At 33.9% G+C, this 16,110-nt stretch overlaps 1 protein-coding gene across 1 annotated transcript in view; it reads left to right on the forward strand.

The window, feature by feature from the left end:
* Nucleotides 1-16,110, forward strand: part of CNTNAP4 (contactin associated protein family member 4) — a 198,436-nt gene that overhangs the window by 152,682 nt on the left and 29,644 nt on the right. The window contains exons 12-15 of the mRNA XM_058043764.1: nt 2,104-2,223; nt 4,920-5,117; nt 8,245-8,401; nt 11,453-11,580. Coding sequence (XP_057899747.1) covers nt 2,104-2,223; nt 4,920-5,117; nt 8,245-8,401; nt 11,453-11,580 — 603 coding nt within the window. The remainder of the gene's footprint in view (nt 1-2,103; nt 2,224-4,919; nt 5,118-8,244; nt 8,402-11,452; nt 11,581-16,110) is intronic.

The following is a 16,110-nucleotide window of genomic DNA, read 5'->3' on the forward strand; positions in this document are numbered from 1 at the left end:
AAACCAAAGTAAAAAACATTTGAACTTACCATTCATAAAATATTCTCAGTTTTAAAAATACTCATAATTTGGTTTGAGGAAAGGCCTTGGGAACTCAAAATATGTGACAAAAAATTGATTGAACTTTTAAGTGCTTTTCTTCTACATTTTTTTGTATTTTATATAAGATAGCAATATCCTCTCTCATCCATATAACTCCACTTTCTGAATCAATGTATCATTTAGAAATACAGCAAATTCATCTGTATTAATCATAATAACTAATATTTATTATTTCTGAGCCACTGGGACTACATGCATTTCCAAAGTAATCCTATGCTAAACCTCAAACACATGTTTATATAGTTTTGTAGATCAGGAAGTAGATTAGAAGAAAATAAAATAAACACATTTTGAAAGCCTAAGTGAGTGTAACTTAGGTAATTTCACAGGAGATGCTTTACTTCGGTACTGCTTTCAGCATGTTCTGGGAAGAAGATAAAATAAGTATGCTGGCTTTCATTGCATGCCTATAATAAGTAAAAATCCATAGGCATTTACTGGTTTGGGGTTTTTTTAATACAAAGATTGCCCTAATCTCAGATAAACAATTCTATACTTACATATTGTGTATATAAAATCATTACAATCTTTTTGGCAGCTTTTACAAAAAGAATGTATGTCCACCTAAATGGGATTTTTTGAGAAATCACTGATTTTAGAAGACTGCCTATTTAAAAACTTGCTTGTACAAAGTCAACAATAGTCATAACTAACAATATTAAGAAAAACTATGTAAAATAGAAAATATGACAATAGTAGCTTTTGAATACCATGTGGCACCCCATTAAAACCTGATGAGCCCAGAGTGAAGATGAAGGTGATTTGATTCATTGCAATTTGAAAAGTCACAAATTGAATCATCTGTTAATTTCTATGAGGACAGAGGGAGGCGAGAGTTTCCTGATGATTAGGACTTGAGAAATGTAATAATATGAGTTACCAATTTTTTTATTGTCTAAAATAATAATGAATAACTGAACTTTTGTCATTTCTAAATTTAGCTAAAAGTATTTACTGTACAGAACCATAAAATTACGTTTGAAAATTGCAAAAATTGCTTATTGTGGATATTTCATAGAGTAAATAAAATGAATGGTTTGTCTCTTTTTATAGTTGTTGCCATATAATGTCAGTAGCCATCAGGCAAAAAAATAGATAACACTCTTTAAAACAATAGCTTATTAAAAAAAAAGTATAGCACTCATAACTACTTTTCATTATTAATCTAACAGCTCATTCCTTTTGGCGTAATTTTAAAAAGTTTTGATAACTGAGAGAGTGCAGTTTAATTTTGAAATGTAAGATAAAAACATTATGACTGCTCAAAAGAAATATAATAGTTAAAGGAGAATTTAGATTAATGTGTCCAGCTGTGACATTATCATCATGTTTTCTGAGATCCAGTTATAGAGGTGGACTCATATATCTTTTTCTTCTCAGACATTTGATATATAGGTGGTATCACAGATTTGTTTTCTAGATCTTGACTGATACAAAGTATACATGACGGGGAACCAAGGAGCTGTCATTTTGTCTTCGCTAATTTAGTTCTTTTACTGAAATCTCTGACATGTCACTTGCTTTTCCATTTACAGTGGGAAGAAACTTAAGAAGTGTGAAAGCCAAAAAATGCTTACCTTCTGCTTTACGTTGCAACAACAGCAACAAAAATCTGATTTGGTTGAGGTAGTTAATGGGGTTTTCCTCAAAATCAGATTACCAGAATCTAAGTAATACCCTTGGCATTCTAGGATTTTTCAGAAGGTTTTCAACCATTTACTCACCCATATTTCATGTTTTTCTCCCAGAGGTTTTGAGCTGGAAATACAGAATAAAATCCTTGAAAATGCAACATGTAATCTCCATGTTAAATAAAATGTGCTTAACAATTTCTAATAAAGGCATAGCTTTGATTGCATGAATTTTTCTTAATTCTTTAGCAGACAGCACACACCCAACTTCTTTTCCCAATGTCAAGGGTCATGCACTTTTTATTGTAATTTCTTGAATAAAATGTAAAATCATGCCATTACATTTGTGATGGAATATGTTCTTTTACAGCCATCTATGAGCAATCATGTGAAGCCTATAAGCACAGAGGGAACACTTCAGGCTTTTACAATATTGATTCAGATGGAAGTGGCCCCTTGGGACCATTTCTCGTGTACTGCAATATGACAGGTGAGGTGATAAACTTCCTTAGCTTACAGCTGTGGCTGTATGCATGCTCATTATATTGAAACACAACTTATCAAGTGAGAAGTCTCTGCAGTTTGTGAATTTAATGTAAACATGAACAACAAAATGAAGGCGACTCAGCTCAGTATATTGGGCAAATAATTAGCTATAAAAATTAGAATTATAACAGGATTCAGGCTGTGAAGCTAACACAGCGTTCCTGTTATGCTTTGCATAAATGGGGCATGGGTTCCATATACAGACAATGTCATACTAGTTCATTTTTGGGGAGCAGCTTTGTTTTCACTGAAGTTGCAGCCTCTTGAGGATACTTAGGAAAATGAGAAATAAGTTATGTTTATGAGAAATTTTCTGACTTTCCCTGATAGCCTTCTGAAAAATTTTAACTTAGATCTGGCCTTTGCTGGGAGGAACATTGATATTAAACTTCATCTTTCAAACTGCACGGTGATCTTTTGGAGAATACAAATGCAACAGTTGGTCTGCTTTTTAACAAAGCAGTTAATGTTATTTTTGTATGGTATATGGTATATTGGTAAAGGTCCTTTCAACTAAGCTTAAATTTAAATGGCTGTTTGGAATTTATTATTGCTGGATTTATGGCTGTCTCCTTTACTGTTTACTTAGCTCCTTTTATTTGAAATTCTTTCCAGCCAAAATGACGGGAACATTTTATTGTTTTTTTTGACAAAAAAAATACTTTTACACAGTTTTAACCGTTTAAAAGAATAGACGAATAAGCTAGATTTGAACTGGCTAGGGCTAGATATGCCCCAAGTGTTGAGAACTTGACTTAGAAACCTTATGGTAAGATTTTGATGTCGACTTGAGCACTTTACCTAGTCTCATGGTGTCAGCTCCTGACTTTGACTTCTACAGTGAACTGTGCTTGCTCACAATAAGCACGTTTCAGATTGGCACAGGCTCTTAAAAAGAAATATCCTAGTGTCCTGTGAGACTAAAAGAGACCAAAGAATCATGGCAGAAAGATGACAATTTTTCTAAGTGGGTATAACTCTCCAAGGTACAGTGTTGTGTCTGATTTATCCTTGTGTGTCCATGAACAGCTGTTCCTGTTTTCCTCAGTCACTCCTTATTCACCACATTAAGCAAACATCATTGATCAGTTCGTCATCTCAAGATGCATTCTGACAGGACGAATCCTCTATATTTGTTTTGTTCCCAGTTTCCTCATGACTGGTATTCCCTTTTCCCACCAGAGGCAGGAAAGACAGATGCCCACATTTCTTACTGCACTGCCTTGTCTTTGACATTCATGGGGCTCTGTTTTCAGGCAGCTGGGAGGGAGGTGCCATTTCCTGAATTTATTCTTGGAGGTCAGTTTCAGAATCAAAAGCTTACAGTCCACATTGTCAATTAAAATGCTACAAACTTTGCTGTTAGGTGTTTTTCTTTTTTGTGTAATTTTTTGAGTGTGACAATGAGTTGAATATCCAAACTCTTTGTCTTAATTTTTATGTTCAGTGTAATGTTTAGATGTATTTGTGTCTGTATGTGTATCCATCTACCAAAAAAACCCACAACTATAGAAAACAGTACCCAAAACAAAGGAACCAAAATTTAAATTTGTTTTTCTAGCTGTCTGGTTTTTGACAGTCTAATTACATCCTTAATAAAATTTTATGATTAGATGAAGAATATTTCGTTTAGATTTTCTGACTATTACCTGTCTCTAAGTGACCATCATTCTTTCCTCTTCATGGATATTTTTATATGATCTGCCCTATATGGCCTATAGGCAGCTGATGATATAAAATACAGGTGTAGTAGTTAGAATACTATTGTTAGAATGTCTGAAATATAATGTCAATACTAAAATTTAGGAAAAAAAATTATCTTTTTTTTTTTTACTTAGCCGGCCATAAATATGCAAGAATACAGTGACCATGAATCTGAATTTGACTGTCCCAGATGGGCTTTAACGGAAGCCTTCTCACCCCTACCTTGAAAGGGGTTTTGGTCAGGAGAGGTAGAGTTACAGGTTTTGAAAGGGGGAGTTGAAACAGAATAAGCTCATTTTTAACCTATTCACAGGTGAAGGATCTTGGCAAAAATACAAAACAGAAGAATTATATGAGCCTTCACCATGATTACTATTTAATTTTAGGTGGCAGTAATAATTCACCTTCATGTAGTTTTACAGTAAACTCAGTATATGCAAAAACCTTCTGCTTCTATGTATTAAAGAAAAGGCATATAGGCCATTTTCTCATACTGAATAAATCAGTTCAAGCTATAAGGATGTATTTAATGTAGGTAGATTCTAGGATAGAGTTAATGTTATTTTATGCAGTATTTAAGCCTAGGGAGAGTGGTTTTTTTCTTCTAATCTTTCATTGCAATTTACCAAGTAAACAATATTTTATTTCTGATACAAATATTAGGGTGTCATCAGATATTCTTTCCCTATTGAATAATCCTAACTAGCTGAATATCTGTTACAGTCATGGCACAATGATCTACCTATGAATAGAATCAATGAATAATTGTTTTCATTTTTGCTAAATGATTTATGTCTTGTTTCATGGGCTCCAAGGAGCTTTCTGTGATCAGAGAAATTATCCTGAAGTTTGGCTGATTTCATCATTCATGCCCTTTCCCTTACTAACTTGCACAATGCTCTGATTCTTTATTACTTTTCACATGTGTTTGGAAAGATGCAACGTGGACAATTGTGCAGCATAACAGCACCAACCTAACCAGGGTTAAAAGTGCTAATCGAGAGAACCCACACACTGTGTTTTTCAAGTATTCTGCCAGCCTAGACCAGCTTCAGGCTGCAATAAACCTTGCAGATCACTGTGAACAGGAGCTTGCTTACTACTGCAAAAAGTCGAGGCTTTTAGATAAGTCAGGTAAGTAAAGCAGACAAACCTTATTATGTTGCATCATGCTTTTATTTTGCTAGCTACTAAAGTTATTTATTTCAACAAGACTATGGCTTTTTGCTACTGTGGAGTTTGAACTACTTCAAATATTAAGTTCTCAGATTTCTGTAAATTGCCAAGAGATATTTGAACCAGGAAAATGCAAATGTCGATTTATAATGATTTTCTTTCAGAGAATTAAATTCACAAGTTAATTTCTCTCATAAGACTTTTAAATTAACAGAGATTGTGAATAAGATCCCATCTTATTTAGTCTTCCAAGAACTTTTTAATTTTAAAGAAGGAATTAAATTATTACTGAGGAAATATTTTCTTAAAAGAGCACAAATTAGTGAGTAAATACCAGTAGGAGCTAATGTGTGCACCTAATGTGCATTTTGTGAGTACTTGACAAAACGCATCAATAACATTGAATTTCCACTATCCAATATAAACATTCTTAGAAAGCTCAGTAGTTAAAATGTGGATTATTGACAAAATTATAATTGCCTTAAGAAATAATGGAAGATCTGATCTACTTAAAATAAAAGCGAAGTTAATGTAGTCTATTTAAATTTTAACTTTATTGACACAGAGCTGGTGTTAAAAGACCTTATTCTGAACATCTAAGCGCTCCAAATAATGTGGAGGTAAAATCTTCATTGTTTACTTTCTTTTGAAAAACTTAGTGAAATTTTTTGGCTTGTGCACCAAGAACTCTTAGAATGCTAAGAATTGATCCGTTGACATTCTTTCCTACTAAGCAGAGAGAATGCCTCTGCGTGAAACCCTCTCTGGTTCTAGGTCTAAGCTCTTTACTTATGCATTATTTCTCACTAATTATGGCATGGGTATCTCTGGACTTGTCAGGCTGGTGTTTGCTCTTGGAACAATACCTTTTTGAAAACACCTCCACAGCAAAAAAAGTGAACCTGCTGCTTAAGGTGTCCTGATGAACTTTCTTTTTACTGTGGGCTACAAATTAAAGCTGTGTTTAGATGTTCAAAACCCTGGTTTGCCTCAAGCAGAAAGTTTAAAGTTTTTTTTTTTTGGTCCAGGGAGATTGCATGTAAATGTGCTAAAATAAATCACTATCTATATTTTTATGCTGTTTATATTGCATATAGCTGCATGTTTATAAAATGCACATAAATGTGTTAAATGTTTTTAAAGTGTGCAATCAGATGTGGTAAGTTATTTAAAATTTAGTTTTGAATGCTAGGAATAAATAGATGTGAAAGAGACTTATATGAGACTTCTACAAATTTTGTAAAATAATTTCTTTTTAAACAGAGTTTAATCACTCTCATTTCTACTGTTTACGATCTTCACTAGGTATGCCTCAGAAATAGAAAATTTGGTTATGGTTACATAATATATTTTTTGGAAAATACAATTCACCTAGTAATTATAAACTGACTGTATTTTAGGAATGCATTGTATTCAATCAGCCTGGATAGCATTTGAAAATGATATCATTAAAGAAGCCATTGCTTAATACATTTATGTGATCATTATGAAGAAATCTCTAACCATTTTAATTAATGGCTTTATTTTGCCCAGGCAGTAGTTTCTGCCAAGGTAGTGAAAAAAATCTGAGCTAATCAGTATGAACTTGCAGCATTTCAGTAAATACTATCTCCTCACTCTGCTGTATGAACAAATAACTGAGACCAGCTTTTAAACATACCTCAGTGTCCCTAGTGAAATGTTGGGAATGCTAATTCAGGACTACAGTATAAATCTATGGCATGCTGTTAAAGCAGCAGAAATATTCTGCTTTTTACAGTCTTAGTTGCTAGAACCTTTTTAAAGTGTCGTCTGATAAATTATTTATACGCAGTCTCTGGGTTTTCTTCCTCCTGTGATGGTTTGCAAACGCAAACACTGATATTGGACGTTGATGCCATTATGCAAACTTGACTTTTCGAAAAACTGCACATTCTGTTTTTTGGCCTGCTGGGCTGACAGTTGTGTGGTAATGAATGCAGTCAATATGTTCACGATCTGAAAGATTGTCTGTGTAACCGAGGTCTTATCTAACAGTGAGGTTTAATAAGCAGTGGTGCTTGTAAGCAAAGTTGAGAGTAGAATAAATTCCAACTTCTTCATGGGAGCCCGGTGCTGAAAATGGAGCTCCAGCAGAAGCAAAAAAAAAAAGTATCTATTAGAAATTCTGTAGTTTAACACTACTTGATTGCTTCTCATGCCTTGACTTTCATGCATCCATCACCCTTCTTCCATCTCATTTGAGATGGTTTATCTTTTTGCTTCATATAATTTAGCTATCATGTGTTCTGCAGATATTTCTGTTGCTATACTTGCTTCGCAATATCTTTAAGCTTATTCTGCAGTACTGTACTTTCATTAAAGTGCTTTCATTAAAGAAAGTAAGTTTTATAATTTTGCTACAAACAATGCTGACTGGATGCACCACAGAGAGATGTGATAGTCCTGGGCAACTTCACTTTTCCTCATCAGATATACCAGTTTGCTTATGGGAAAACCATTAACATGATTTCTGTTGTCTCTGAGTATAAAAAATTCTGAATCTGCTGTCCATGACTGAACAGCTGTCTTTGGATGTTTCTGTTTGACACCACAACTCAGCTACTCAGAGCTCATCACAGATATTGGTAGTAGTGCTCTGTAATACTCTTGGTAGTGGGATGAGGCCATTTCTGTAACTTCCCTTATTCTATTTCTGGTGGTTCCAACATCTGAAATTGATCTTTACTAGGGAATATAAACTATCCTGATTTTTAGGATGATTATGTCTCTGCTTTCATGGACCATTTTAAAATGAATTATATAAATTGACTGCTTAAGATAAATTATTCTAATATCATGGCTGGCTGAACTAGGTACTGTGAGTTCCCTTTTCTACTAATGCAAGCAAAAATCTGTGACAATCACTTAGTATGTGATAACGAAGTATTAAAATGAAAAATTGCTTATCAAGTAAAGGTGGAAATTTATTTTTTTCTGGTCATTTAAAGGTGTTAGATTTGAGCAGGTTTTTTTGTCTTCTTAAACTTTTGGAAAACTATTTGGATGGGAAAGCTGAGAGAAGTAGGAGACAAGACTGGGCATTGATTTTCTCTAACCTTTTTAGATGGGATGCCACTGAGCTGGTGGATTGGAAGAACCAATGAAACTCATACTTACTGGGGAGGTTCCTTGCCTGCTGTACAAAAATGTGCTTGTGGACTGGAGGGAAGCTGCATTGATTCCCAGCATTACTGCAACTGTGATGCGGACAGGGATGAATGGTGACTTTTTACTGTTCATTATTCAAAATAACATTTTTGTTAAAAGTAAATAAAGAAAATATACAGGCCTTAGCACATTTATAATACCAAGGCATTTGGAAATTTAAGTTGCCATACTGTCATCTGATTCTTTGCTGTAGAACATAATTTTTCACAAAGTTATTGCTAGACATATTAAGTATTATTGCTAATTCTTTCACTGTAAATTTTGGGGAAGATTTAATTTTACAGATACTTTCTAGTCTTTAGTGTATTGCATGTTATAAATTTAGACAATAGTTATTTAGCCCAACTTCAGTTAGTTTTAGATTACTGAACATAATTAAAATAAAGTGTTCTGTTTAAAAAGTTAGTTCTTAGCATAATTTATAATTACACTTTAAGGTTTAGACTTTTTACATCCTTTTTTTTTTTCATCTACAACATAGATAAAGAAAATTAATACTCTTGCTATCAATGAAGCAAAGCAGTCATATGGAGTCCTATTCAAAGAGAATAAATGGATTTCTAGGATGTACATCTTCCACTTGTGCCTAAAATTCTCCCGTGTCATTTACAATAACTTTCAAATAAATAATATAATGAATGAGTTCTTGTTACAACGTCAGATCTGAACCTTACTTTTCATTTAGTAGGATCAGATGCAACTTTCTCAACAATAGCTCCAATGCAGCACAGGATTTGATAATGCGGAGGGACTTTTCAAATGAAAGCTCTTCTGTTAAAGAAACTTTTATGGTCTTAAAATTATGAAGTTCATTTACCTAAATAAATAAAGTTCAGTGAGTACATTAATATATGCATTTTAAAAAATGTATCAACATCTATTTTTCTTTGAAAGTGGGAAAATGTAAAGAAGATTAGGAACTTAGAAACAACTTGATGTATACAAAATCAAGCAATACATCATTTTTTTCTTCTGAAGGTCCACCCTTCCTTTAAAGGAGTGACTACTGAGTTGGGTCGGAAAATGCTTGTTCCCTCAACATGAGCAGGGAATTCAACAGACACAGAAATGAAAGTACAAGAAAGAGTTAATCAAAGAACAATTCTTCACAAGCTTCAAAGATTTCAGGAGAAAAGAATTTCTTATTGTAGTAAAATTCGCAGAGTGATATCTGTGACATTTATTCCAAAAAAGAGATTAAAGAAACACATACATCACTAGGAATTTCCCTAATATTATGCTGTATGAAAATAAAAACAATATTAATTTCTTGCACAAAAATAAGGTGTTAAAAGATGAATGCATTTTGAGAAAAAAATTAGCACCATTTCTCAGACATGTAAAATGTTATTGCTCAGTTTTGTCATTCAGTCCATGCTCACATATATACGTTAATTTTTAATGGCAATATATTTGTAAATACAATAGATGCGAGGCTTATGTGCATGTCTTCACATGCACATCCACTTTCAGTAAGTTGCTTAGATGTTTATGAGTGTATTAAATTCAAAGTACGATGACACTGGGTTTGTATTTCTGTTTGTATCCATTTTTGATACTCATCTTCCCAGTGACTCCAGTGTTACAGCAGTTATGTATGCACTAATTTTGGTACTTGTGATTAATGTTGTATTTGGTTCCCTAGAGACAACTGTTCTGGATCAGTTGACTAGATACTGTTCAGTGGTGGAAAAAGTAGGCAGTAGCTCTGCTTGTTTGAGATACATTTTGAGCACAGGGAAGACCATGGTTTTGAAACACTGGTTTTGACAGTCTACTTTTATAGTGAAATCTATCTTATTTCATGCGTTGAACATAGATTTAACTCTAAACTCCTTATTTGAGTAGTCAAAAGCTTTAAGCCTATAGAACTCGACAACAGAATTTTATTTTTTTTAAATCTGATACTAAAAATTTAAAAATTTGAAATCCTCTCCACAGAAGATAATTTATATTCAGTTTCCTTTTGTTTACAGCATCATTTTACTGAAGGAAACACTTCTGATGTTTTGAAGGATTTTCTTTTAGTTCTAAATTAGAAACCTGCAATATCTCACTTCATGAAAAATTAACATTTAAAAAACCTCATGTTTTGCATTCCTCAGTGAAGCAAAATAGTTTGCTAAAAAAATGTCCATTTGTTTGCACTGTGCTCCAAAACAGATAAACAGAAATTGTATGCAGAAGAAGGATGATGATGATGATGGTCATGATGATGATAATGATGATGATGATGATAGGAAAGGAAGAGGGGAGGAAAAAGTCAATAATTTTATTCAGCATGAGGAGTTTCTGCTGTTTATTCTGAACTATTTGCTTTGCCCTTAAAGGGAGGATTCAACCATGAATGGACTAAATGGACAGATTAAATTTTCCAGAATAGACCTGAGTAACTGAGCATTTCCGTGGATTTAGGGAAGGAACTTTTAGGGCCAAAACTGGTGCTTATGAAATTTAAAAATTCATTTCTGGCACTAACTCAACAAAGATTTTAAACAAGGAACTAAGACTAATGTTACAAGTACTAGATGTGTGCTCAGAGTGCAAAGTGCTATTTGTAGCATGTACTGTTTTTCCTGTAGTCAGCATGACTTTATACTTTGCTATTTGTTTTTTTTTTTTTTAACTTTTGGCAAGGTTGGAAAAAAAAAAAGACTTGCTTGAAAGTTATATTAAGCCATTAAATATTCCCTATTGATGACGGAATAAATTACAGATACAGTATGTCCTCAGCAACATAAAACTCATTTTCAAATTTGACTTGAGCAAATTCATTGTCTTAGGCAGCTAGTGAGGTGCCCATTTATTCAAGAGGACTTTTCTCACAGCCATAACAGCCATGGTCACAACCATAAGACTACCTGCTTCCGATGGAATTCTTTTAGTCCTGTCAACTGAGCCCAGTGTCAACTCCAAAGCATACATTTCTATGTACAGTTTTTTGTATCACACATACACAAACACATTATACACACATACATATTTAGGCAGCCTTTTTCAGTTTTTTTTTAATTTCTTTCCTTTTTCTCAGGAGTGTGTCAATGATAATGAAATATTTATTGGAGACATTTAGGAGAGCTGTGACTTTTATTTTACCTTTTCAGGACAAATGATACTGGCTTCCTCTCCTACAAGGACCATCTACCAGTAACTGAGATTGTGATCACAGATACTGACAGACCAAACTCGGAAGCTGCTTACAAACTGGGGCCTTTGCTTTGTCGTGGTGATAGTAAGTAACTAATAAAGAGTTTTGCTAAACAGTGATGCATTTTTTCTGCAATACCTTTGAAATATTATTTGTTACAAATGTAAGGTAGACTTCTCTAAAAACCTCACCCAGTTTTTCGTGGAATTAGAAAAAAAAAACGCCACCATCGAGTGCAAACCATCGAAGTTTTAAAAATTTATTTTTCACTATATACGTCAATAGTGAGAACAAAATGTGTCATAATAGTTTTCAAACAGATATTTTGGTTTACCCAACTGGAATTAACTTATGAATAAATCATTACATGAAGGGGAATTTGTAGCTGGTTACCATGTCTTGGGGACATACCATTCACTAGCTATGAATGCATCCATCACAAAGCATTACACATGTTATCTCCTCTGAATATTTATGCATCTAGGAAAACTACACTGTAGGAGAATAATTCAGTGTATGCAATATCTACATGCAAATTTTCTACATGTAAGAATTTAAATTTTGCAAATTTAATCATAATACTAGATTTACCTTCTAAATACATATATGTAACAACCAGAATAATATGTTTGTGCAAAATGACACCTTATTGAAAATTTGTGATGATACTTCTCTTTTTAATAATTTCCCTTCTCAATGGAAAAGAGAACATGTTTGGCTTATGTTCAATAGTAATGTATTACACAAAATTTTATGTCTGCTGCTGTTTGTAATCAAAAATTAGGAATTAGGAGAAGAAATGCTATAAAAAACCCCAAAGAACTCAGCTGAAGAATTGGGTGGGCCATATTTGATAAACAATTGAGTAAGTTATTACAGTATTCAGATAGGTTAATTTTCTTAAATCACATTACCTTATGAATTTTTCATGAACTTAACTGTTATCTATACTAATTATTATATTTAAATATAATTGATACAGTATTTAGAAATATTTTTATTCTTTATGTGATTTTCCGCCTTCATCATATGGTGTCATGTTTGGTTTTCAAATTTCTTCAGTTTATATGAGTAAGAGAAATACCAGTAGTGTACTGTTTTCTACTTTTAAGCACCCTCAGTAAAGCACATTGATAAAAACATATAAATTAGTATGTATTTATTTTTGTGTCATCTCTGTCTTGTCAGAGTAATTATGCCTGGAAAATTTGTTAACAGATGTGTGTTTCAGCACTGCATTCTAATTTTCTTATGAAAATTCATAAGACTTAAAAAATCCCATTGGTTCTTTCACTTTGCTAGTCTGACATCTGATTGTGAACTGATCATTTGTCCTACATATCGTAATACTATGATATAGTATTATGGTATTAATTCAGAGTGATAGGACCTACTGAGGTGTCCTGCTTGTAGCAGGATTAGCCATGTGTTGAGATCACTGGTCTCTCAGCGCTTTGTCAAGCTGGTGTTTGAAGCACCAAGGATGGAGCCTGCACTGCTTCTCTGGGCAGCTTCTACCTCTGTTTGGCTGTCCTCAGTGAGAATTTCTTTTTGCTTTCATTGAGTCTGAAACTCTGTGCTTTCACCATAACCACTGTCTTTGATATTCACCCCTTACACCAATGCAAAGACTCTGTATCAGTCTCTTTGATGATTTCCCCTTAGGTTTTGGAGTCTGCTATCAGGTTCCTCAGAAAACCTTTTCCTTCCCCTGGCTGGAGCAGCCCAGCTCCTCCTGCCTGAAGGGCAGGACAAGTCCTCCAGACCTGAACATTCCGGTGGCCTCCACAATGCTTGCTGCTGTTTATTAATGTTTTCCTTTGCTAGAGGAAAGGAAATTGGAAACCCAATGTAGGTGTTCTCTTACAAATGTCAAATAGAGAGGGGTAACTACCTCCCTCAGTTGGCTGGCCACGCTCACTCAGCCTGTGGTGCAGCAGACCTCCACTGTGGCCACAGACCATGAAGCCAGTGACAAAGACGGCAGTGAAACAGAAATACTTACAGCTTGTGTAGTTCTTATTACTGGGGGGAAGAATTTGAATTCCACTACTCACCAAGTTCCCAAATATTATTAATTACATAACCTGACCTCAGACGTGACAGATCTTAAAACATGGAAGTCAACTAGCTTCCTTGGAGTAATCTCTAAAACATACAGACAGTTTTGACAACCATTGACCTCCCTGAGTTCATTTGATGTTTGCTTAGTCTGGGTGATTGAATTGCTGCAATTACATGCTACAATATCATGACAACAAGCACAAGAACTCAGTCTGAATGTCATAGAAACATTCTTGTAATATCATACAACTTTATAGCATTTGACTTCAAAAAGAAGCAATTTTGAAATGAAACAAGCTCAGTGAAAAAATTTCAGAATATAACAGTTCATGGTCATAATACAGCAAAAACCTTGGAATAAGAAGATTGATTTAGATTGTTCAATAATGCAATTTTTCTCAGCCATTTACATCATAAAGACAGTATGAGAAGACATTTATTTAAGGAGGTAAGAACTAAAATTTGAGAAAACAAAACAATTTTTGAAGGAAAATAACTGTGTCATAGATTTTGACATAAACCCAAAGTGTTAAAAAACCCACAAATTTTATGAGTGTATATAATAAACTATCTCAATACAAGTTACTATATAATTTTGGCATGTTATATGTATATTTAATATTTTTATGATGTATAATATATGATGTGTCACCTATATTAGGAAATAGTCATATAAATATTTTATAGCATGATATATAATGAAGTCCAGGGAAGGGCAGTAAGGCCGATGAAGGGCCTAGAGGGTAAGTCCCATGAGGAAAAGATGAGGAAGCTGGGGATGTTTAGCCTAGAAAAAAGGAGGTTCAGGAGAGACCTTATCACTCCCTGCAGCCACCTGAAAGGAGGATGTAGCCAGTGAGGATTGGCCTCTTCTCCCTGGCTGCCAGTGGCAGGTGAAGAGGACACGGTATCAAGCTGCACCCGGGGACGTTCAGGTTGTACATCAGGGGAGTTTTTTCATAGAAGGGGTTATTAAGCATTGGAGTGCGTTGCTCAAGGAGGCTGTGGAGTCATCATCCCTGGAGGTGTTTAAGGGAGGACTGGACAGGGCACCTGATCAGTGCTCTGGTCTAGTTGGCAAGGTGGTGACCACTCAACAGTTGGACTCGATATTCTCAGGAGTCTTTTGCAAAGTAAGTGATCTATCCTACACTGGAAATTATACATATATATATTTATATGTATGTGCAATATATAAATATATATATTATGGGCATATATATATATATATATATATATATATATATAATACATAGACTTTATTGAAATATATTAATATAATTCCTCATACATAATATGTGCTGTAATAAATACTGAGTACAGGACATAGTAGATTTTTTTCTACTCATTGTTTATCAGCAGTGGAGTTTATAATGAACATTTTCTTTGATATTCAGTTTTATGGTTAATGTAAATAGCTATGACTTGCAGTAATTTCTGAGTTCTGCATATTAATTTTCACAGTAGACCAAATTGATGAAGTTTAAACTCTCTTGCCAGGCCACTGCTTCTAGCATCAATTTGAAGCTGCAGAAGGAAGGAAATCTGCTGTTAAAACTTTTTTCCTAACCTGAGGTTGCTGACACCCATGAGGGTGTAATTAATGTACATTAATGTATTTAAAAGAATGTAATTAAATATACATTTAATGACATTTACCTTTGCGTAGATGAAGAATGCAGAAAAATGTCTAGTGGCAAATACCCAGTTTTCAGAAGTGCTGTCAAACAAGGCAGAATAGATATTCCTGGACTCACAGTGCCATTTGAATACTCTTCAAAGAGATCATTGATATTTTTACTTCTGTCACTCTCCAGAATTAAATTATACAATTGTATTTCACAGGGGATATCTTTTATTAAATTGGTTTCTGTTCTATCTGACAGACATTAGTTTTTTAGGATAACTGACTAGCATACCATGTAGAAACATGGAGGAGAAGGTTTACTGGTATTTATAATACCTTCAGTACTTCATTAAATTACTTGAATCTAAACGATCAGAAATTCTTATTCCATCAATAATCTATTCCTTGTGGGACAGTTACTTGGGAGGAAAAGAAAATGTTAATGCCTACAGCAAAATAAAAGTAGAACCATGAATAATTGGTTGAATTGAATTGCCATAAACCAGGCACTCCCCTGACTTAAGTTTCCAAGTTAGATTTACTTATTTGGGTGCTTCTGAAAAGTCATGTATCAAATACAGTCCAGCAGAAGGTGGCTCTTTATTGTTTTAGTTAACATTCCGTTTCAGTACTTGGCTTCTTTATTTTAGGCTTTAAGGATTGATCTCTTCAACGAAGTATGTTACTTAAAAGAAAATCAAACCAATTGGTCAGAGCAAGGCAGGAAAGGGTAGCCTTCGGTAAGAAAAAAACCCCAAAAATAAAATAAATACAATATAGTTTATTTTATAAAAGTTTTTAAAAATTACATTCAGATGTTATTTATTTTTTTCAGCATTTTTATAAAGTTACCTTACTATAAGATGCCAAGGTAGGACTCACACTTTTCTGTCACCTTCAAAATGAGGTACTGATTTATTGCT

This window comes from Melospiza georgiana, chromosome Z (assembly GCF_028018845.1).
Source record: "Melospiza georgiana isolate bMelGeo1 chromosome Z, bMelGeo1.pri, whole genome shotgun sequence".
NCBI lineage: Eukaryota > Metazoa > Chordata > Aves > Passeriformes > Passerellidae > Melospiza > Melospiza georgiana.